Source organism: Corylus avellana, chromosome 1 (genome assembly GCF_965113065.1).
Source record: "Corylus avellana chromosome 1, dhCorAvel1.hap1.2, whole genome shotgun sequence".
Lineage (NCBI taxonomy): Eukaryota > Viridiplantae > Streptophyta > Magnoliopsida > Fagales > Betulaceae > Corylus > Corylus avellana.
The window spans coordinates 1,142,556-1,165,278 of NC_142490.1; the positions used below are offsets into that span (position 1 = coordinate 1,142,556).

The following is a 22,723-nucleotide window of genomic DNA, read 5'->3' on the forward strand; positions in this document are numbered from 1 at the left end:
AAATCTGTTTATCTCATACTCAAATAGTCCATAACTACTTACAAAATATATATTACATAACTAAATTAAAAGGATTGAGTTTTTTTATTCGTCAAATTGAATTGATTTTTTTTTTTTTTTTTTTTTTTTTTTTAAAAAAAAATTCAGTGTATAAAATTGTTATGTGTCCCTTGAATATATACAAAAAATAGATCCAATGATAATTTTGAAAAAAAAAAAAATTGATTAAGATGGATGGAAGACGGAGAAATAGTATTTCTCTAAACAATATATATATATATATATATATATATATATAGCATTAATAGAGTTATAAAAAATCTCTATTAAAAAATATATGTTTCTCACATGCTATTTAAAAAAACATATGTTATATGCTAAGAGATAAATGGTAATTTTATAGACCGAGTTAAACAAAATTCGTCACCCGATTTGTGCATATGTTTGAATGCCTTATGTATATCATCCCTGCTGGCCGATGCTCTCTAAAATAGCACCCACCGATGACATTTCCCTCTCTCTCTCTCTCTCTCTCTCTCAGAGTTTTCGAACAAAGCTACGATGCCTTATTGCAATCTTCACCTCATTCTGACGTTTTCCAACCAAACCAATAGTTGAAAACTAGCCTAAGTACCAAACTTAGCCTATCAGATCTTACACTAAATTGTTTTGAACACCAAATTAACCAACATATATAAAACCTAACACTTCGGATTGCACGGTCTCATCCATATATCGTCTACTTCATTCGTCACAATGTAACATCTTAGAAAGTTAGTATTGTGTTAGAAAGATGAATTGTCCACATTGAGTGAGGAAATTATAAACGTATATATGAGTGTTTAAGTTCTATATTGATTCATTGTTATGAAAGATTGACTTTTTATAAGTAATTTTATAAAGCTTCAATTATAACTCGACAAGTCTTTTTGAAGTAATAACACAAATGTACTGCTTGAGCACTGCATGACTTGAGCCTTTACGTCAAGGATTTGAATTAGGAAGAATAAGACACCATATGAAGCAATCTACTAAGAAGATATATAGCAGTCAATAGCAACAACTATTTGTTAGCAAGATGAAAAATACAATCTATCTGATGACTACAATGCTATGCAAGTGTTCATGAACTTTAAAAACAAAAAAAATCTTAAGGCATTGGAAGGAGATATGAATCATCTTTGATGTCATCTTTATCATCATCATCACAACCATCATAATTATCATCATCATCACTGTCATCATAGTTACCATCATCACTGGCAGCTCTGTCACAAACAGGACCAGAAGAAACCGAGGTTTTTAATTTCTTATCATCGAGAGAGACTTCATATAATTGGTTTGTTGACATTGATGCTGGTTGACGTGAGAAAGATGAATGGTGATCTTTTGAGGAGCTTCCTTCCATGCTTTCTGAGGCTAAATCATGAATTCTCCCAATCTCATCACCCACAGAACCTGGAGATAAAGTTGCTGTTGCACTCAAGAGCCCAACAGAGGAACCGTGCTTGGCCTTTACTCTCCTCTGCCACCCAGTTAGTGATTCTCTCACATTTTCGGAAACGACCGACTTTCTGAACCTCGAACCCATCTACAATCACATAAACAATAATGACGAGACAGAGAGAGAGAGAGAGACAGAGAGAGAGATGAAGAGGAAGAGAAGCCAGACCTGTGCAATGATAACATAGAGGGGGAATGTAATAAAGCTACACCAGAATTGGGAGATGATCCTGCAGTAAACGGTGACTAACAGTATGAGTCATTTGTGCAACCAGATTATTGATGCAATAATTAGCAAAGTTGCATCACAATGCTGGGAGAAAAAAGAGCAAATAGTTGTTGGCTCAAAAAGAAGTTGGAAAAAAAATGATTTATTACCCAAATGACAAGCGGATCACAAGGAATGTACGGTTCTCCATGAAACAAGAAGGCTCCCTAATTTCCCACTGTAAAGAAAAAGGTAATAGTTAGCATCATCACAACACACGAGTGCTATATTATGATAAAGGGAAAGTTAGTAGGGATTGGATTGTTAAGATCATCATATAAGGTTAAGTTGAAATGCTGCAAAAAATGATCAAATTGATGAACAAACTTATGAATGCTACTTAGGGCCTGTTTGGACGTGCGTTTGAGGGGCCTAAAAGTGCGTTTAACGCTCAAAAAGTATGTTTGAAGAAAAAAGTACCCGTTTGGTAGAAAAAAAATTAAAAGCGTTTTTAATAGTCAAAAAAGCCAAAAAAAAAAAAAAAAAAGGGCCAAAAAGCGTTATTTCTCAAATATAATCCCAAACATGCTCTTAATCAATGGAGGCCGACTTCCTGATTATATTCGGTACTTTTCACCTTTATAGTATTGAAGTGATCCACCTTTTACATTAAAGGTGTTGGCTTAGAACAACCACTATAACCAAGTTCTTACCAGGGACCAAAGAAATGTTGCCATCTCGAATGCATTCTGCAAAATAAATTCGTAAATAAGAATTCAATTCCACAATAATATTTCAGAAGCAACTACAAATGCTTTTGATTTACCAACCTGGAAGGATATTAGATGAATTAACCACAAAAGAAGCTTAGGCTTTCCAAACCAAAACAGCTCATCCCTCAGTTTAAACTGATGGAATCCCTCTAATGGACATTTATCCATGATTTCCACAGCCAACTTTACCACCACCCGATGCAGTTTAGTTCCCATTAGGAGGATCAACTAACAAATAAGTCAACAAAGAAAGAAGCATAAGTAGATTGTTACAGTTGGTTTTAAAAAACATGGAGAAGAAAAAAGGAGATTAATGATGGAGACTTACAATTGCTGGAAGGAAGGAAAGCCAAAAGTAAATATTGGTTCCTGGATAGAAGTCACAGTTCATGCTCTAGAGATCAACTCCATTACTAAATATGAGCAAAATATTTCCGCGAATAATAACTACTTTAATATTATTTAAATATAACAAGGAAATTTAGTTGCTAGATTGGTGTTTTATATGTAAATTCTTGAAACATCCATTATTCTGAGTAGAGCCACTACAGTCTATTACAGCTTTCATCACAACCTTACTGGAAAGTTGTATCGTTTTGGAAGGCCTGAACTGATACTATACCAACATTGTGCCTATTTCATTCAATGCCATACTGCCAATGGTGAATTTGTACATCCAAATGCTTATGTGAACAATGATGGAACCGTTCAATTCCGATGAGACCGCTCAGAACAAATACGTATTTATGGCTGTGCCATTCTATTAGATGTCTCCTGTTGCCTGTGGACATGGCAAACTAAATGCACTATTCTATGCAACTTAAATGGTTTTGCTTAGTTCAATACAGTTTATACGCCAGGATAAACTAAAATGTTAAAAATTGGGCGACTTTAGTTTTGAAGCATAACAAGATTCAATGAAATTACCATGAAAATCTAGAAGAAGGCAACATATTGCATATATCCAGAGAGGCACACTGCAAAAGGAGTGCAAATAAGTAATCAGGTCAATTTGCAGAGATAAAAATACAGAATTCGTACGACTTTGCTACCATTGCAATAATAAGGTTGCTGTCCGACATTGCTTGAATTTTGTACTTTGATCAAGTCTGTAATTCTAAATAATAATAATAAAAAAAAATTCTTTGACTACCACTCAAAGGAAGTTGATATGGTAAGTACATTCATCAGTAAACGTGGACTTGCAGTGTGGTGATTTTGCAATGATTTTCTTGTTTGGTGAATCGTGCAATTGGTGTTTTTGTCTATATGTATCAGTTGGAAAATAATCTAAGTTTTAAATTGTGAACATTCATATACTTGGTGGCAGCAATAAAGTAAATTGAATTATTCATTAGAATATTTAGGCAAGAAGGGTTTGCCAATGAACTTTGCATTTATTATTGTCTTCAAGAATCTCTTGGTTTAGATTCTTTGCCAAAAGTTGTGAACAGATTGAATTCCCACCATAAAATCAAAGTATATATCCCTAATCATCTTACTTTCATCATCATATATATGCAAATCAAATTTACTTAACTCATTTCAAAGTTGTTACAAGGCAGTCCAAAGGAAGGGGGGAAAGAACGAAACAAGAGGAATCTACATGACTAACTAGAGAAACTGTCTATGATATGAGTTGAGCTTATCTATCAATTGCATACAAACATTTCCAAGATTTAAGTAAACCTTATGGTTGAGATCATGGCATGAGTTAAGTTGTAGAATTTAATATGAAGAAACTCCTACTCTCAAAGCAGGGTTAAGGAACTCGTACTTAATTCCAACAATATCACGAAACTCTTCCTCCATGCTTCGAAGCATATAATTATGAAAATCATATGATAGAGGAAGTTGATGAGTCTACAAAGGAATAAACAGAAAACAAAAACAACAAAGTCAGTGGAGCAAATTTGGTCTCATGACACTCACTGCCACATTCTATTTTTGCAATATATATATATACAAGCATAAAAGTATTGCACATCTACCAGATTTCCTAGATCAAAAGATATAGGTCAAACAATCATTTTAGAGCAGAGAAAACATACTGTGATGAAGCCTAAACGCAAGGCCATGTAGTCGGCTCGATTTATAGAACTCCAGAACTGGCGGGTGAAACAAAGCTGCAAAATTAGGTAATTTGAGTCTGACCCATACAAGTGCCAAGGAAACCAAGAATGAAAAGAGAATCATTTGTCAAGCTACATGCAATGAGAAATTATAAGGTTTTCTCTAAGCATCTTTAAATTATTGACTATTAGCTATCTTCTTCCCATACATACATGCACACATGTATGTATGGAGGAGAAGCTATAATGGTAGAAATTGAACAAATCTACAACTATAAACCCCCTATTTTCTCCTTTTGTCTCTAAGGATGTTACTGCTGCTTCAGCAACTTTAATTTGTATTTGTTGATTTAAGCAACTGGGCAAAACCAGAGGAAGTGTATGTTTGTGTCATTTGGTTGTTTCAGATTATGAACAAGTTGAACTGGTATTTATCTGTTCTGGAAATCTTAATAGTAAAAATCTGTTTCTCAACAAAGAAAATGAAACAAGATCACCATGTAGCGATTAAATTAGGCAAGGAGAAAGAAAGAGAGAGACAGACAGAGAATGATGTGAGAATACCAGCCAAACAAAACCTCTGTGCTGGCTCCATGGATGGGACGTGCGGTGAGAAATGAAAGTAGATAGTCGCCTCATTCTTATATTTTCTGGCGTAGCTTGTGAAGCGTCTAAAATTCAAGAAACATTAATAACATGGAGCAAAAGACTAATCTATGCAATGCAAGGCATCCACAGTAGCATCCAGATAAAAATTGATGGACAATTAAGGTCATTATAGCCATCAGGTGTAGAATTCTGCACCTTGTAAGCTCTCAGTAGCCATACGCTTAGCCTCATTTTCCCATGGTCTCCAGCTGTATATCTGCATGAATTGAATGGTAGACTTTATTGCTCATCTAACAAAGATTAAGCCCCAAAGGAGAACCCAAAAAACCACACGGTTTAATAAAGAGATATGTCAACCTTAATCATGGCCAATGCAATGGCAAAAACGCTGTAAGAAACATGGGTAATGCCAAGAACAAATACAAGACGATGAAGCTGCTCAAGACTTTCATGAGAAGCAAATGATTCATGACCCTGGAAAAGAAAAACAACAAGTTTTGAAGTAGTATTTGCAGATATAGAGGCTGTAATCAATGAAAAAAAAAAGATAAGAATTTACTGGAATTGCATTACAGCTAGAGTAACATAACAGCTGCATTGTTGTCTAAACATCATAAATTCAAAAGGGCAGGGAGGAAACTACCTGAGGACAATGATTATGCAGCCCATTTTTCATCTGTTCTCTGACAAAGGAGCTATTCAAATAACCTGAACTTGAAACAAGAATGTGCTGCGCTGATCGGCGAACAACCTCCGATGCACATGGATAAAATCGGCTGCCTAAGACGGACGATTTGACACAAATCTTGGCCACATAGACAATCCAATGACCCATCAACAACGACAGAAGCCCAAAAAGCATTAGCTCTGCTTGCAGACAACAACCAAAATTCCAAAAGCTTGAAGAAATATTAAAGCAATCAAACAAAAACCGATCTCTGAAAACCCAACTGCTAACCTTCCTTGATCTTCTCCAGGGCAGCAAGCAGAGGCTTTCTCTTAGTTTTATCCAACCACTGTTAGAGAGAGTGAATAAAGAAGCTTGTAAAACATCCAAACAAATCTCAAGATGGCCGTTTTTTTTTTTTTTTTGGTTCTTTTACCTTTCCGCAACGTTTCAAAGAGCTATGAAAGAAGAATCCAAATGCAACCATGACAGTGATTACAGTTGCAACAGCCCAAGTGGGGGTCTCAGCCACGGATCGCCCTTCCCTTGCTTCTCCCTCCCCCATCTCTAGCTCCAACCCACAAACCCTGAATCAATTTTTCTTCCGGGTATCTGACATTTCAAAGCCTCAACAAAATCATGAAAAGAACAAAAAAAAAAAAGAAAAAGTAGATGATGGACAAAGTCGGCTCCTAGAGGCATAGCTTATTGCAGGTAATTAATAGAAACAACTGGGGTTGGTGGGCTTTGCTGTGCTACAATCTGAGACCCTTACCCTCAGAGAATTTAAGAATTCTTGCATGGATGTTATAAGCCTGTCGGGCATAACGGGTCCCACAACGTGATCTCCCAACACTACCTGCCATTGCATGTTGGGATGTTTTAACACGTCTGTGTCCTTCTTTCCTTATTTTCCATGAAAAGAAATTTCCTACAGCGATGATCGGTTTATAAATGTGAGAGAAAGTCTCACATCTTGAGTTAGCTTTTGGAGTTGAAAAAGGTTCAAGACCACCCAACACTAATATTAGAGCCCAGATTCAACTAACAAGTCTCGGCCCAACATCCATAGAAGGGAGAAACGGATTGTCTCTGCTTTGCTCAGGGCCCGATGTGTGAGGGAAACGGTCTCATGATTTTTCCTTCACACCAGGAAAGTTTCCCAAGTAAAAAATTGTGTGTCTTGTGCTTGTGGTGTTTAGAAATATATTTTCCGCATATATATTGCTCTATTTTATAGTTTCCTGCAGATTCACACAAATAAAAAGTTTTGTGCGTTGTTATTTTCTCCCAACACTGCCTTAAATTAATATTTTTATCTCACAGTTATCTAATAATGATAATATACATTACAATGCCAATCAACCTTTTGTATCCTCCATGGATCGTCTTCCCTTGCTTCTCATTCTCTTATAAGAGAAATCATATTTTTATCTTATAACTATCATACAATGCTAATGTAATAGTCTCAACCAGCTTTTAAATTAATTCTTATTTAAAAAAAAAAAAAAAAAATCACCCGTTAATTAGAACTAACACATTAGTATTTTAAAATTGATTATAAAATAAAAATAGGGTATATAAGATTTATCTTTCTTAACGTTTAAGCTTAGTCATGATTTAACATTATATAAAAAAGTAGAGTTATTTAGTTAGAATCATGTCCAGAGTGTAAAGTCACATTTAAGAAGATTTTTCATCAACTTATGGAGAAATCAGAAAGGTTGAAGGTGCAAGACGGCAAAAGTAAAAAAAGAAAATATGGTTTATATTATATAGTACAAGAAAGATGTCACATCCATTCATAAAATATGAACAAAGATTATGACAACGTTGGTCCACGGCGACTGAGCGACGGACAAGATCCTCTCCATTACGACACCGGGAAAAGGTTGCAATAATACAGTTATTGTATTTGGTATATAATTAATTAATTAATTTAATCGGCTTTTTCTCTGGTTGTTGAGCAGATGGCAAGAGACTCTAGAGTTCTGCTAAAAAGCTGCTCTATCATTATGAATCCTTTTGAAGAGGTCAAGGAGGCAACATCTTGGGGAGGTTAATTTCATTTTACATAGCAATTATATACAAAGGAACCACAAATTTTATTTTTGTCTTTGAATTAGCTTTGGTTAAAAAAAAAAAAAAAACTAAAAATGTGATAAAAATATGGTGTATAAGCTATAATATGGATGACTGACGACTGACAGTACTCATGTGAGTTCGGTGAAATAATAGTGAAATAAAAATATAGTCTATACTCTATAGCATTATTCTTATATGGTAAGTACACAGTTTTACTCGAAATTGGATTAAACGCATGCTAAGAAAATATATCAATTTAAGAGATTAGGTTAGAAAAAAAAAATTATGAAAAGAAAACTTTGTCTACGTGGTAATGCATTACGCTGATGAATCCATTGTAATTAAATCACAACCATTTTGGTTGAAGGCGAAAAAAGCTTTTACTGTTGAGTTTTGAGTCATTCATTTGACCCCGATGATGGCAAGAAAAATCTGGTGAAAAAAAAGTTACATATGACACAATAAAGGGCCGGCTAGACCACTAGGTGAGTGAGACGCTTGCTTAGGGCCTCGGATTAATAAGGTCCAAAACATTTTTGTTTTTTGCATATATATATATATATATATATATATATAAGGCCCTTTTTTTTTTTAATTAAGCCTACAAATTTTTTTTCATAAAAGCTTAAGGCCTTTAATCAAGATAAGTAAGTAATTTAAAAAATGCCACAATTTAATAAGGCCCCAATATAATAAGTCCATGGTAAAATAAGACCAATTAACCCATAAGAGCAAATATCCTTACACTTAAAAAGAGCCTATTTAGTATTTACTGCATCCGACATTATTTGATATTAAAAGATCATTTTAACCATATCTAATCACCCACTTTCTTCCAATTTTTTTTTTTTTTTTGTTCTCTCTTTTCTTCTCTTTTCACTCAAAACAGAACGTGATGGACAGAGATGAAGCGTGAGAGAGAGAGAGAGAGAGAGAGAGAGGCTGGGCGAGAGAGAAACAAATGTATTAATGAGGTAAGGATTCATAAAAAAAAAAAAATTAATTAATTAATTAATTTTTTTTTGTAATGTTTATTTCTGTGCTTGATTTTTCTTGTGGGTTTTGTAAGGGTTTTTGTCAATTTTTTTTGGTGGGTTTTGTTTGAAACAGAGGTGTATCAAAGAGGTAAGGATTCATAAAAAAAAAAAAAAAAAATTTGATTTTTTTTTTGTAATGTTTATTTCTATGCTTGATTTTTCTAGTAGGTTTTGTATTGGTTTTTGACAATTTTTTAGGTGGGGTTTTGTTTGAAACAGAGGTGTATCAAAGTGAACTGTTAATTCTCCAAATAGTTACCCAACAGAAATGGTCGAGAAAAAAAAAAAAAACACATTTTTCCACACTTCAAAAAAAAAAAAATCCCCCTAAGTAAAATGTTTCGAGACCAATACAGTGGTGGTTGCTTCCGATTCGACAAAGGTAGAATGCCTGGTCGAAGGGCGAGAATGATAAATAGACGATGCACATGGTCAAAGGAAAATTAAACTTATAATTTGTTAAATCGCCAATTATTTTAAAAGACAAAGCTGATAAAAAAATGATGAATTTAATATTTTGATTAATATTTTAATACTCTTATTTATGTGTGAACTCAAACATTATCTTCATAATTGAAGCTCAACAAGTAGCATATTTGATTATAATGAAAAGTGAATTATTGAAACATGGTTCAACAGTACTATAATTACTTTTAATTTGATATCATATTAAATCACATAAGAAATTATGAATTTAGTAATATAATTTATACAATACACACGGGCAATATATTTTTAAACAAAGTTTGTTGAAGCAATTATATTTAACAAGATGCAAAAGTAGGTTAATTACAATTACATAGACCACTTAGTGTTTTTGGTAACCAATGTAAATACATTTACGGGTGGAAATAACCAGAAATTTATTTATCCACCCACTCATTTTGCTTGTGCATGAGATTGCAAATAGTGGTAATTGTGATATACCCATTAGAGCTCAGCTTCTGGCTTCTGCACAGGAAACCCGTTCTCCACCCAGGCGAGATAACCTCCTCCCATGTTGCTAACATCCTTGAAGCCCTGCCATTTCATTTAATACAAGTTAGATTTTTAATTATTTTTATTATCTTTTTTTTTTTTGTTTTTTTTTCCTCACGGTTTTGTATAATATATAGCATTTTTCTTAATTAAATGATTAAATTTACTCTAATTTACTTTTTATTTCAGTTAAATATTTAATGTATTGAATGTCATTTGTTGAGAGAGAATTTGAATTCATGTTATGTGAGGAGAATGTTAAAATATTAATTAAATAATTAAATTCATTATTTTCTACCCCTTTAATTGTTTTTTTTTTTTTGATAACTGATAATTTGAATGAAGGATAAGATTAGTTTAATTTTAATAAACTTACAGCGCTAAGAAGATCAGCAGATGCAGACAGGGATCTGACCCCACTTTGACAACCCTATACAGAAGACATCCAACAGAGAAAAACATAAGATTATGTCCGGTGCCAGCATTATTATATATATAGTCCAAAATATTTTGCCAAAAAATAAGAAATTATTTAAGAAACAAGACAAATTACCACAATAAGATGATCCTCTTTGTTGCAAGCAGACCAAACCTCCCCCAAGAATTGAGGATTTTTCACTCTACCTAAAGGCCAAAATCATAATATCAAAACAAACGTAGTGTTAGGCGAGAACTACATTTTTAAAAATCACATTTTCGAATAGTACATATTGAAATGACTATTTTTAAATTTCACGTTTTAAAACTGCAAATCCAATCAGACCCATAATTAGTTAATGGCTTATCACCCACTACATACTCTATTTCACCAATTATAACACCAGTTTGTAAAAGAATTGTATCAAAAGTAACCAAGCATTTTTGCAAACAACAAAGAAAACCCACATACAAAGGAAGCTTATTATTGTTAGAGATTTAAATTACCCTCTGGTGTATTGAACATGTAAGGAATGTTGAGGATCTTGTCTGAACCCACATGCCCTTTCTTGAACTCTTCCACAGTCCTATTTACAAATAACAAAGTTCCAGAACCATTTTAGAAGGTGCAAAAACTAAAGCTCAAACCATTTTCTTTTGAAACCCAGTTTCTTGATTACTTCCACAAAATTCAGTAATTTGAAGAAGAAATGAATCAAATATGAAGCAAAGAGCACCCTTTTACATACCTAACATCTAGATACTTGTAGCCAGACTTGATCAGATCCTTGGCTGCATGAACATCAACGGTGACAACTTCTGCTCTCGAGCTACAATATATAAGAAGAAGAAGAAGAAGAAGAAGAAAGAAACAACGAGGGAACATTGAAGAGGAAAAACCCATATCAAATTTTGCAGTAACAGTTCTGCAGAAACAATATGATGTATCAGCTGAGAAAATGAAACAAACCTTTCTAAAGAGCCCATGAAGAGTTATGGTGTTTATAAAGTATAAAGCTCTTGACTTTTCAGATCTGCTGGCTGTTCTAATCCCTTGTTTGCCTGAAAAAACCAGCTGAGGATAGAAAATGTGGGTAGAGTTCTGCAGCTGTTTCTTAAACACGATTTGTTTTCTGTGGAAGGGTGCTCTAGATAATGAATAATGGTTTCCGTCATATATGGCCCAATGACATCATGCCACGTAACTGTGTGAGAAAGCAAGGCCTTTGATTAGAGGAAATTGGCAGTTGGGACTGGCTCGGAGTTCACCCAATAAAAAAAAAAAAAGGCCTTGATGCACGCCCGTGTTTTTTAATATTTTTTTAATATATATATATATATATATATATATATATAATAAAAAAATTAAAAAATATTAAAAAAGTTGTATTATTTAAAATTTTTAATTTTGCTGTAAAAGGGATCAGGAACCTACAAATTTCAGAAAAGTTGGTAGATTTTAAAATCTTCACTTAAAACCTTTTCTTCATAAGATTAAAAACTTTTTCTTCATAAGATTAAAAAACAAAGCTTTTTTCCAGCATAAAATGCAAGAACCTAATAAAAATATATTTCACTTTTTTAATAAGTAGCATTTTTAAGCCGTTCGATGTAAATAATGGCTTAAATTCATATAATTTTATAATTTATGATTTCAAAGAAATTATGGAGGCCCACAGCAATATTGGTATCAATTTATATATATATATATATTTTTTTTTATGTTGGAAAACCTTTCAACGCCAGGGCCCTTCAGACCCACCCCTGCAGAGTAAACTCCGGTCTCGTGCACCACACCCTCGAAAGTTTTTATATAAGGAACTGGTTAAATCACTGATTTTTCACCGGGAGATGTGGCCCCAAAAGATTGTTTGCACCTATGAGGTGTTGAACATTGGACCTTGACGGGAGCAAACCTTAAAACCAAGACCTCTACCACTTGGGCCAACCATTGGGGTTTATTGGTATCAATTATCCTAAAATCACATAAGGATTGATGTTTAATTGTATGTTCTTACATAAATATTTATCACTAGCACTTATATATACATCAGTCATTGACCTCCTATCACTCTTGGACATCATCCCAGATTCCTCTCAAGGTTTCTTGGGAGACCGAGAAGCACTAAAAGAAACTTTAGAATTTGAGGTCCTTGCCAGACTGAGAGCACCCTGAAAAACAAAAAGACCTAAAAAACAGAGAAAAGAGAAGAAAAAAAAGGCTCAGTAACAATACAGTAACAGTTCAATGCAAAGACTAGCTTGATTCATGATAGAGAAAAGATCTCCAGAAATCAATTTGTCTCAACTTCTGAGTGCAATAGAAGAGTAGCGAATAGCCAAAATCTTGCACCTTCATCATATAGAGTAGAAGCAACCAAAAATTAAATGTCAAATGAAGAGACAAACTACATACCTCATGTCAAAAGCTAGACTAATCATCCTTTCCTTTTGTTGAATCTATATCCAAATTCCTCATTTCACCTGCAAGAAAACGCACAGATTTCACTAAAAAATGAGCTGAATCCCAAATTATTTTATCTTTATAATAATTTAGAGTGCTACTATTATACCTGTAAAGATGATAGCAGCGAAATTTGACTTTTTTTAATTGTACAGATGGCAGGTTGAAACTTATAATTTTAACTCATTAATTTGTTTGGATTATCAATAACACTGGCCAACACCACTGATATAATGAAAAAATGAGGAGTGGAATCATGCATTTACAAGTACTAAACCTCATTGGTGTATATAATCTAACAGGCGATGATTTGTTTCAAAATCCTGTTGATCACAGCCCTCTCATATCTTGTTTAAGCTTTCTATGAAAGGCTTGAATTGATTCGTTTATCAGTATATCTTGTTTAAACCATTTTTCACCAGATTTAACTCTGAAGCTGATGAAAAGTTTTCGATCTTTTCATGCCAAGTTGTGCAAGTCATCTAACAGTTAAGAACTATGCTCGAAACTTTCCCATCCAAGTTCCAGGATGGCATTCAGCATGTGAACTGCCAAAGTAATCTATGGAGCAGGAGAATGAGAAAAGGGAGTATAACCAGCACAACCAGCATGCGGTATAGAGTAACCAGGCCTTTAATTTAGCACCCCATCATTAATGAAGAAATGATGGCCAGACACAGATTGTCCTCACCATAAATTTTAGGACTCTATGAAGAGTTAAATTAGCAACATATTTTGATCCAAGTAGAAAGAAAATATGTACCACAATCGACAAGTGACCCTGCCACTTGAAATATTCAACAAAGTGAATAAACATTGCTCCATTCAAAACTAAAAACTAAGCATGGACTTAACTTACCTCAGAGTATTCAATTTTTTGGTTCCCAAATCATGCTTGCACACTGGGCAGAATGTCCCTGACTTGGTCAACCACAAACTCACACAGCTTGAATGGAATTCTGAAAGAAGAGTTCAAGTTATTAACTCACATCTGGAAAGTCTGGAAGTCTAGAAATGTGATGTTACATAAAATGTCCTTATTAATTTTAATGGTACAAATACCATAATGCTAACCATCTCCACTTCCTAGCACTGTAACAAAAGAATGCAGCACCATATGATAAATAATTTCATAAACATAAATAGATCACCAATGACTTTAGCTCAAATGGTACTTCCTCCCTTTGTAGCAAGGTGGAGGGTGAGGTCATGAATTCAAGTCCCACCGGGTGCGTGTTTAACTTACCATCTGAATATTTGTTACTTCAGCATGGACACTGTGACGGTGGTTCAATGACAAGATCAGAGGTTCATTATTATTTTCATTGGAAAGCTTCTTCTAGTTCTTCTTTCCTGGACCAGATGTGGTGGTCTTATATTTGTAAGGACAAACGAGAGCTTTAGCTTACAACATACAAGCTCAATAGATAAAGGTATACACCACTTATGCTATACATTTATATCTACATTTTGGATGGAAACAGTCCAAAGAGCATCATGACATGCCAAGGTAGCCTGTGAATTTGATAGTTTTCCCTGATATGCGAGAGAAAGAATTATGCAAAAACATCTACAAGACTGGCACTACAACTTTACTGTAATTGCCTATACTATTAGCCATGTGACCAAAGTCCTACCATGTCGACAGGGAAGAACTTTAAGAATTTCCCCATCTTTGTAATCCTCCAGGCAAATGGCACAAGTTTCTTCACTATGACAGTCCCCGGAACGAGCAGAGCTGAATGTGAAGCAAGGTAGAGCTTCCACCGTCTCAGTATCAACACTTTGAGAGTGATAATATGTTCCTTGTGAATTCGACAAGCGTCTGGGCGTATAGAAGACTAACACCACAATAGCACATATGATAATAAAAGAGATAAAAGATATTGTCAACACCGTCCATGATGAATCAAAATGAGATGGGAAGATGCAACATTCGCCCCTTTCCCCTCGAGCATACTCCTTCAAAAATTCACCCGCTGCCTTTGAAACAAAGACCCCGTGTACTGTTACGTTTTCAGGGTTTATCATCACTGCAAATAAGGGACAGTCACTTATTATAATGGCTCAAAACACTACAATTTCTGCATTATTACAGTGGAATTTGTTGCATGAAATATATATCGTAAGAGATTACTTCCCTTATATCTTAAACCTCCATTTATTTTGCAGAATACATCATTCTGACATTTACCGATATTTTATTTAAGAGTATTTCCTAATCAAAAAGAGGGACTTTCTGGGTTTACCTCTCAAGGAATATTTTTCACAAAACAATCATAGACTGAAACCCATATACTTATGCATTTCAAAAACCAAATAATCTTTCAATAACAAGAAGTAACATACCATATATATGGTCATCCAATAAATTATAAAGGAAGCAATACACAGGTTCAAAGGGGGCAATGTGACTCACTGAAAACCAAATTTCCCTTGTCCCGGTCATTGTACACGATCGCGGCACCAAAGCCGGCGTTCTGCGCGTTTCGGACCTTATCGTCGAAGGCACATCCACCCCTAATTATCAAAACCATCCTCATTTGCTTAGTTTCATTGGATTGAACACCAATCTGTAGTGGAGAGCAAGCGTCCAGAGGATCTGCTACATGCAAAGCTCCACATACACCAGAGCTACTGATAGGAACAGCTAAGAAAGAATTAAAAAACAAAACAAACTTAATTTTGGATATTTAACGGAACGAAATACTAAAATTCATCAATCCAAATTTAAACAAAGTAATGATAGATATATAATTTTTGAGAGCTCTCGCGACAATTCTTAGCTGGCCTGGCCCAAATTGAAGCGATAAATGGAATTTATTTTGTTTTTTCTTTTTGTTTTTAAACTCAACAACCAAATTTAGCAAGAGTCGTTGATTAATTTTTCTCTTGCGTTTTCTCGGCAGCCAAGCAGCGCGAGAACGAGAAAAAAGAAAAATGGAAGAATTACCAGGTTTGGCGGGAAGGTCGGGGAAGGACGCATGCAAGGGATTGAAGAAAACAGCTGCAGAGGCCAGTGGGATTATGTTCCCAACGAACACCAGAAATCTGAACAAGCCTTTTCTCATCTCTCTCCCTCTCTCTCTCTCTGCGCCTCTCTCTCTCTCTCCCCCTCTCGGTTTCTTCGTTTTGCCGAAGTTTCTTTTCCGATAAAGTGAAAATGAGAAGGTACGATTGTTTCTGATTGGATTCGATTTATTACCTATTTGTCGCATTTTTTGTTATGTCTGCCCATCTGGATGAATTGAGATCTCTACAATTTTATTTAAATTTGAGATTATTAAATTTATAAATTTCAGCCATTCATTTTATTTAAGCATCTAAAATAAGTTACGTTTCAGCATTTGAGATGAAGATGATTCTTTTCCAATTCGTTGAAGGTAACTTCTTCATTAAATGCTGAAACATAACTTATTTTAGACGCTTAGATAAAATGAATGACTAAAATTTATGAATTTAAGAATTTCAAATTTAAAGAAAATTCTAGAGAATCTCAATCCCGCCTAAGTAAGCTTGTTTTGAATAGATAAGGATCTACGGTTCATATAACATTTATGTGCTTAAATAAATTTTAGACAGTTTGACGGCATATAAATCTCATATTAGCCGTTTAAATTGTTAGTTGATGTGAATGCCAATCTATTTTGCATCTTAAACTGTTCGAGACACCTCGCAATTCGGTTATATTGTTTGAATTTGTTCTTTGTCATAGTGTATATATATATATATATTTTTTTAAAAAAAAAAAAAAAAATTAGTGTTGATCCAAAAGCTACTACACTCTATCATGTAGGCATAATAAGAAAAAAGTAAGATGTTAGTGTAGTATATACTGTTTTGGATAATATGACATTTATATTTACCTACAAATTGAAAGATAATAATATAATCAATAGGAAAATGTGAGAGAGATAGACACAGAGAGATGGTTATTGTCTTTACTAAGGTAAGATTGAATTTTATAAGTGATTTTACGAAATTTCAATTATAATTTGATTAATCATTTTAGAGTGACCATTACTTTGGGCGGCCATTTGATATTGGGTCGGGCTAATCATATGCACATTCTCAAAATTTTAGCCAAGTGTTGGAAAGGAAAAGGACTATAATATATATGATGATAAATGTTAAACAAACTCTTATTCTCATACTAAGTATATATATATATATATATATATATATATAGAGTAAAGTAATAGATGACAATTTGACAGTTAAAATCACTTATTAGATTAATAATTATAAAAAATAATAATAATAATTTAATGATCACACCATCTTGGTCATAGACAATCATGATTTGTATATAAATTTACTAAATAACATTGCTCTTATTTATTTATTTTATATTACAAACAATTGGCTCAACTGTAAAACCCAACATTGTATAAGCAAATTCGTCCTTTTAAAAATAATAATTTCAAAATTTCAAAAACTGCTATTTAAAAATAGAGCATTGCATTTTTCATCAAAAAAAAAAATCTTAACGCCAAACGCCAAACTTGAATTGCTGTTATTCTAACTGAAAATTAGTTATAAGCTAGCGGATGTTTAGCGTCTTTGATGTGTAATCTTTTAGTTACGACTTTGATCTTTTAGCTTCGGTTAGGATTTTTCAGAACGTTATGTTTTGTGATTGTAAGAGTTTCAAAAAATGCCAAACGCGCCATAAATATTAAGATTAAAAAATGATTAAATTATTGAGTCTTTTTAATTTTTTTTTGGGGAAACTTCACTAAGGCCCCCTGAACTTCCGGCCGATTTTGCAGACCCCCCATGAACTTCAAAAACTCTCATTTTGGACCTTTAAACTTTTATTTTCTCTCACTTTGGACCCCTCCGTCAGTTTTCAACGTTAGATTTAACGGTTTGACTTTTTTATACCCATTATACCCTTCGTTAAAACTACACCGTTTTGGATTTCTAAAAATTACAACTCACCCAGCCCAAAACGACGTCGTTTTGGGCAATAACTTTTCTTTTTTTTTTTAAAAAAAAAAAAAGAAAGCAAAAATTAAAAAAAAAAAAAAAAAAAAGAACATCGGTGCATTTGGGGTGGCCGGACCACCCCCAAGGGGCTGGGGGTGGTTTCGGCCACCCCATACGGCCGGTATGGGGTGGCCGAAACCACCCCCAGCCCCATGGGGGTGGTCCGGCCACCCCAAATGCACCGATCCCCCCCTTTTTTATTTCTGCCAAGGGGGTGGCCGGACCACCCCCTTGGCCATGGGGGTGGTTCGACCACCCCTAGATTGGCCAGGGGTGGCTCTAGCCACCCCCTTGGCCAAAAATGGGGTGGTCCGGCCACCCCATTTTGGCCAAGCCCGATCCTTCTCCACCTTTTTTTTTTTTCCTTTGCTTTTTTTAAAAAAAAATAAATAAATAAATAATAATAATAATGCCCAAAACGGTGTCGTTTTGGGCTAGAGTGGGTGCTGTAGTTTTGGACATTTTTGGAATTTCAAGTGGGCTGGGTAGGGGTATAATGGGCATTTAACATTAAAAACTAACAGATGGGTCTAAAGTGAGAGAAAATGGAAGTTTAAGGGTCCAAAATGAGAGTTTTTGAAGTTCAGGGGGTCAATCGGCCGAAAGTTTAGGGGGCCTTAGTGAAGTTTCCCTTTTTTTTTTTCTTTTTTTTTTTTTGCCGCGACGAAACCTAGCTCGAGACGTGGCTAGGCTTCTGCGGAAACCTTGCGGTCCGATTTCCGGTATCAACCTGCTCTCTCCGATTCCAATTCACGTGTTTGAGCGTTTATCACATGCAATGTTCTTGTGTTTTTCTTCTGCTGTAATTTGTTCTCTGTGCCAAGCTTTAAATTCTCGTCCAATTAATTTAATTTTTCTTAGCTTTGATGTTCTTCTTTGATAGGTTAAGTAGCCACTCGTATAGTGCTGTAATCCTCTTTGTTTAATGGAAGAAAGTTCAGAATTGCCGTTGCCGGACGCATTTCTTGATTTTCTCAAGGCCAATGGGCTGGACCCTTCGATTTACACCGCAAGCGATTCGACCCCTCGTTATATAAGGTACTCCAAGGGATTTATATCATCAAATTTAGTAATTTTTATTGATGGGTCTCAGGGGTTTAGTAGAATTCGAATTTTACGCCAAATTGATGTACTCCCAATGGAAGTTATAATGGTTACTTTTGCTTTAATAATTTGTACGACTAAGTTTTCCTCCAACTTAGTCTATTAAACTGATATATGTCTTAGAACATAGGATTTTGACATGCATTTTTAATGTGAAGAGTTGATTCTATTAAAACCGTTTTCCTAAGTTTTATTGATGAGTATTAGGGAGCTTAGTAGAATTTGATTTTTTATCCAAATAGAAAAATCAGTTTCGATGCACTACCAATAGAACTTACTATTGTTACTTTTGCTTGTCTGTGACTGTGATTTCTGAATTTACTTTTACACTGATGTAATGGGTTATTCAATGGAAAGGTTAAAACCTGGTTGTGAGGCTTATATTCAAGAGGTTGAAGCTGATATGGAATGCAAGCTTGAGAAAGTGGGTTGGTTACCTGGGTTCTATTCTCTTCCACCTGATATTCGGATTGCTAGCTCGAAGGCATACCAAGAAGGAAAGGTGAGGGGGGAAATATTAAGGAGCATTTATGTTATATATGCAATGTCAAAGAAACCTTGAAATTGATTTTCATTGGCCTCTTTATTTGCGGTAGATATATTCATTTTACACCCTTGAAGGAACATGATTCGCAGACCCTATGCAACTTTCTGGTTATAAAAACTGAATATCCCTGCTCATATCATTAGTTGTCCTCCTTTTAATCTCTAAGTTTTTAGTTTGAAACTAAGAATCTGAATATCAAATTTGATGTTTGGCAGAATTTACTTCCTGGGGTTATTGATTATCGAGCTTACGTTTAATATTTTTTTGTCAGTTTTTAGTCCTCTAATAGCAGTCTGTTTTGTTCACTTTGGCTTGGCTTGGCTTTCAGATATATGGAATTGATGCGGCCTCTGGAGCTGCTGTTATAGCTCTAGGTATCTCAGCAGGAGATCATGTCCTTGATCTCTGTGCTGCCCCTGGTATGTATCAGTTCCACATATATATTATCATGCATCTTTGTTGATTCAGTCTATTGCTAATTATAAAATAAAACGTATTTCTGTCTATGGAAACAAGGAGATTTCGTATTTATTTATGGAGCTTCCGTTGTGCTATGACTGATTATTAGTGGTAGGTTTGAAGATGATCAAACATCATTTTTGGGAGATTTGTGTTTGGGACTGTCCTGTTGAAGTATGAGGATATTGTGCGTCTTTGACTTAGTACCATGAAAGGGGGCAGGGACAAAGCAGATTTGGGTGCATGAGTGTGGAAGCACTCACGTGTAAGAGGTTTATAACATTTAGGAAGCACTCAAAAAGCATGTATTTTTCAAAATTTAAATAGGATCAATTCCTATAATCTCTACCCTATCGTGAGATAATTAATTTTCTATGATATGGTCTGTGAAGAGTAGCTGGTTCAGGTTTTCTATATATGATAAAATGCTATCCTAATATCATTTCTCATTTATCTTGTATCTGCAGGTGCTAAACTTTGTATGATATCAGAGTTTCTTGGTGACTCGGGTTCTGTAACTGGCATTGATGTTGCAAGACATCGTATCGCGGCTTGTAGAACAATGCTACAGAAATATGCACTGGGTGATCGATGCCGACTCTTTGTAGCTGATGGAACAACATTTTCCCTCCTTCCTGTGGAGTTCCATTCTAATTCAAAATCATGTAATCAACTTAGAAAGTAGTTCTGATACATTTACTCTTAGTTCAAATGTCTTCCTTCTAAACCTTTGGCATTCTAATTGTAATCATCTACCTGCTTTGATGTGGTATCATTCTGTCTAGTATTAAACAGGTGAACCTGCACTGGAAGAAAAGGGGGACACATTCAGAGAGTGGACGTCTAGGAGACCATATAAAGAAAGGAAAAAAGCAACTAAAGCAATGAAAACTGCTGCTTCACCATTAGTACCAGGGACTCAACATCCAGAACTTATATTTTATGGGCGGCATTCTGGAGTGGTTGGTCTCTATAGCAGTGAATTATATAGTACTGTTTGTGACAGTGAGATATCAAGCCGAGGCTATGACAAGGTAAATTCCACGCTTAAGTAAGTTGGATTTTGCCAAGTTTTGAATCTTGATTCCTTGTAAATGCTAATGGCTGATTTAATGTTGATTTCAGGTCCTTGTGGATGCGGAGTGCACTCATGATGGGTCAATTAGACATATCCAAAAATTTGAAAATTGGGGTTGGACAACTTTTCAGCGTCGTGTATTGGATGCAGAGAGAACTAATAGCTTGACAGTTCTTCAGGTTTCTGATTCATTATGCATTATGTGTATGCTGAAAATCTTACTTATGTTTATGAATATCATTTGGAAGATACAATATGAAATTGATAAAGTAATGAATCAATGATGGAATATTGATCCTTTGCCGTTTACATTTCTTAATTATGCATCTTTTTGCTGAACATGTGCTTCAAAGCTCTGTTTTAGTCATAATTTACATATATATGACCTTTCTTTTTATATAAAATATGTTTGTCTCCAATTGCAGTTCAAACTCTTAAGCAATGGTTTTAGGTTACTAAAAGTTGGGGGATTACTTGTCTACAGCACTTGCAGGTGCTTTCCATTAACAGTTTCCGTGGCTCTTAAAAACACACACACGGTCACAATATATGTCATGTTCCTGTCTTCTGACTTCTACCTTTTCTGGTAATCAGTTTGACCGTTGCTCAGAATGAAGATGTGGTAGAGCTGTTTCTCAAGGAAAATGCTTCTGCTGGTAGGGTGCTCTGGCCTCTGAAGTTCATTCAAAATATTCTGCTTTGAATTTTAATTACTGGTACATGAAATGTTTGGAGATTCTTGCCTGCAATTTATATGGGTAATACGACAAATTGTGGAGCTTGTCCAAAACACTTCAATGCTATTTTGTCTGTAGTCAAATAGTTCTATGCTGTTATGGCGGTCTTGATTCATGCAGAGACTAAGCCTTTATTTGCTGGTAGAATTCTAGAAGTAAATAAAACGAAAATTCCTATTAAATCACTCGTTGATGTTCTCAGTAATGAAGTGCCATATGTCCTCAAACCCACATTTTCTTTTGGGATCAGAATTAGGAGTAGGAGGTAACCTAAATACTCAGAAAAAGATCGTAGTTTCTAGCATTGCAAAAGACACTTGAGATGGTCCTCCAATCATCACAATATTATGTCCGTTTGTGTCCAATTGAAGAGCAGTTTTATGTCTGTAGTTCTTACTTTATGTAGCCAGTGTATGTATTGAATTTTCAATTGCAACAAGCAGGACCTCATTTAGCATCTTTCTTGCTAGTATCTTTTTTACCCTTATGTTGTACTGACACTATATATATATATATATATATATATATATATATATATAACTTGTAGAGTTGCAGGAGGTAGATGCTGCCAAAAATTGGCCTTGCAAGAGTGGGCGGATACCAAAGACCTTGCGGTTTGACCCTTTGACGTCACAAACCAGTGGACTTTTTGTAGCGAAGTTCAAGAAATTAGGTATCTAATTTTTTTTTTTGAATTGAATTAGGTATCTAATTGAGGTTGGTTCTAGAACCGCTTGTGTGTTTGCTGTGGCTAAGTAACTGTTGTTCTCATGAATCAACCTGTGTCTTGCTTATTAATTGATCTCTTTGGATGTGGGTGCAAAGATTTTCTTTTTAACGTTTCTGGAAGCATATGTATAAGCATTTGTTTTTTTCGATTGAACATATTCCAAAGAGTACTGCTACATAAAGTAATTCTAGAAGTCCCTATTGTATTACTAAAAAAATGAGGTGATTTTTAAAATCATAATTTGATCAAAATCTAATAATGAT

The 22,723-nt window shown here is 34.7% G+C and overlaps 4 protein-coding genes across 6 annotated transcripts; 1 reads left to right on the forward strand and 3 right to left on the reverse strand.

Annotated features, from left to right (window-relative positions):
* Positions 1-1,019: 1,019 nt before the first annotated feature.
* On the reverse strand, positions 1,020-6,593 carry LOC132172925 (MLO-like protein 4). Its single transcript, XM_059584484.2, has 15 exons — positions 6,269-6,593; positions 6,124-6,181; positions 5,809-6,032; positions 5,523-5,639; positions 5,361-5,421; positions 5,121-5,227; positions 4,536-4,610; positions 4,262-4,347; positions 3,412-3,461; positions 2,813-2,853; positions 2,542-2,712; positions 2,425-2,460; positions 1,882-1,949; positions 1,673-1,733; positions 1,020-1,591 (listed from the first exon to the last, which is right to left on the reverse strand). Exons 1-15 carry the CDS (start codon positions 6,395-6,397, stop codon positions 1,151-1,153), a joined length of 1,725 nt encoding a protein of 574 aa, XP_059440467.2. The 5' UTR covers positions 6,398-6,593; the 3' UTR covers positions 1,020-1,150.
* Positions 6,594-9,684: 3,091 nt separating this feature from the next.
* STR18 (sulfurtransferase 18) lies at positions 9,685-11,513 on the reverse strand. Of its 2 annotated transcripts, XM_088516884.1 has the most exons (6): positions 11,320-11,513; positions 11,099-11,179; positions 10,857-10,936; positions 10,486-10,556; positions 10,309-10,362; positions 9,685-9,974 (listed from the first exon to the last, which is right to left on the reverse strand). In XM_088516884.1, the coding sequence occupies exons 1-6, from the start codon at positions 11,334-11,336 to the stop codon at positions 9,885-9,887; spliced, it is 393 nt and encodes a 130-aa protein (XP_088373010.1). In that variant the 5' UTR covers positions 11,337-11,513; the 3' UTR covers positions 9,685-9,884. The 2 variants fall into 2 exon arrangements, with proteins under 2 accessions (XP_088373010.1, XP_059440630.2); XM_059584647.2 differs by lacking the exon at positions 11,320-11,513 and having other exon boundaries at positions 11,099-11,302.
* Positions 11,514-12,342: 829 nt separating this feature from the next.
* RMR1 (receptor homology region transmembrane domain ring H2 motif protein 1) lies at positions 12,343-15,933 on the reverse strand. Its single transcript, XM_088516879.1, has 6 exons — positions 15,767-15,933; positions 15,233-15,463; positions 14,451-14,846; positions 13,673-13,772; positions 12,766-12,833; positions 12,343-12,538 (listed from the first exon to the last, which is right to left on the reverse strand). Exons 1-5 carry the CDS (start codon positions 15,882-15,884, stop codon positions 12,830-12,832), a joined length of 849 nt encoding a protein of 282 aa, XP_088373005.1. The 5' UTR covers positions 15,885-15,933; the 3' UTR covers positions 12,343-12,538; positions 12,766-12,829.
* A 2,524-nt stretch (positions 15,934-18,457) lies between these two features.
* Positions 18,458-22,570, forward strand: LOC132171086 (S-adenosyl-L-methionine-dependent methyltransferases superfamily protein). Of its 2 annotated transcripts, none has more exons than XM_059582305.2 (10): positions 18,458-18,527; positions 18,689-18,843; positions 19,267-19,411; positions 19,785-19,875; positions 20,383-20,580; positions 20,711-20,949; positions 21,041-21,172; positions 21,419-21,486; positions 21,588-21,649; positions 22,278-22,570. In XM_059582305.2, the coding sequence occupies exons 2-10, from the start codon at positions 18,731-18,733 to the stop codon at positions 22,409-22,411; spliced, it is 1,182 nt and encodes a 393-aa protein (XP_059438288.2). In that variant the 5' UTR covers positions 18,458-18,527; positions 18,689-18,730; the 3' UTR covers positions 22,412-22,570. The 2 variants fall into 2 exon arrangements, with proteins under 2 accessions (XP_059438288.2, XP_059438289.2); XM_059582306.2 differs by having other exon boundaries at positions 18,500-18,527; positions 18,667-18,843.
* The last annotated feature ends 153 nt before the right edge of the window (positions 22,571-22,723 follow it).

Excerpts from the sequence above, each read along its gene's own strand:
- LOC132172925 (XM_059584484.2), bottom strand. The coding sequence starts at position 6,397 with ATGGGGGAGGGAGAAGCAAGGGAAGGGCGATCCGTGGCTGAGACCCCC. Across the intron at positions 5,228-5,360 it reads GGCTACTGAGAGCTTACAAG|ACGCTTCACAAGCTACGCCA; the intron begins GTGCAGAATTCT and ends CTTGAATTTTAG. Across the intron at positions 2,713-2,812 it reads TTTCCTTCCTTCCAGCAATT|TTGATCCTCCTAATGGGAAC; the intron begins GTAAGTCTCCAT and ends CTTATTTGTTAG.
- STR18 (XM_059584647.2), bottom strand. The coding sequence starts at position 11,253 with ATGGGTTTTTCCTCTTCAATGTTCCCTCGTTGTTTCTTTCTTCTTCTT. Across the intron at positions 10,557-10,856 it reads CATGTTCAATACACCAGAGG|GTAGAGTGAAAAATCCTCAA; the intron begins GTAATTTAAATC and ends TTTGGCCTTTAG. Across the intron at positions 9,975-10,308 it reads CTGCTGATCTTCTTAGCGCT|GGCTTCAAGGATGTTAGCAA; the intron begins GTAAGTTTATTA and ends ATGAAATGGCAG.
- RMR1 (XM_088516879.1), bottom strand. The coding sequence starts at position 15,884 with ATGAGAAAAGGCTTGTTCAGATTTCTGGTGTTCGTTGGGAACATAATC. Across the intron at positions 14,847-15,232 it reads CAAGGGAAATTTGGTTTTCA|TGATGATAAACCCTGAAAAC; the intron begins GTGAGTCACATT and ends CCTTATTTGCAG. Across the intron at positions 13,773-14,450 it reads AGTTCTTCCCTGTCGACATG|AATTCCATTCAAGCTGTGTG; the intron begins GTAGGACTTTGG and ends CTCTTCTTTCAG.
- LOC132171086 (XM_059582305.2), top strand. The coding sequence starts at position 18,731 with ATGGAAGAAAGTTCAGAATTGCCGTTGCCGGACGCATTTCTTGATTTT. Across the intron at positions 21,173-21,418 it reads ATAGCTTGACAGTTCTTCAG|TTCAAACTCTTAAGCAATGG; the intron begins GTTTCTGATTCA and ends CTCCAATTGCAG. Across the intron at positions 21,650-22,277 it reads CAAGGAAAATGCTTCTGCTG|AGTTGCAGGAGGTAGATGCT; the intron begins GTAGGGTGCTCT and ends TATAACTTGTAG.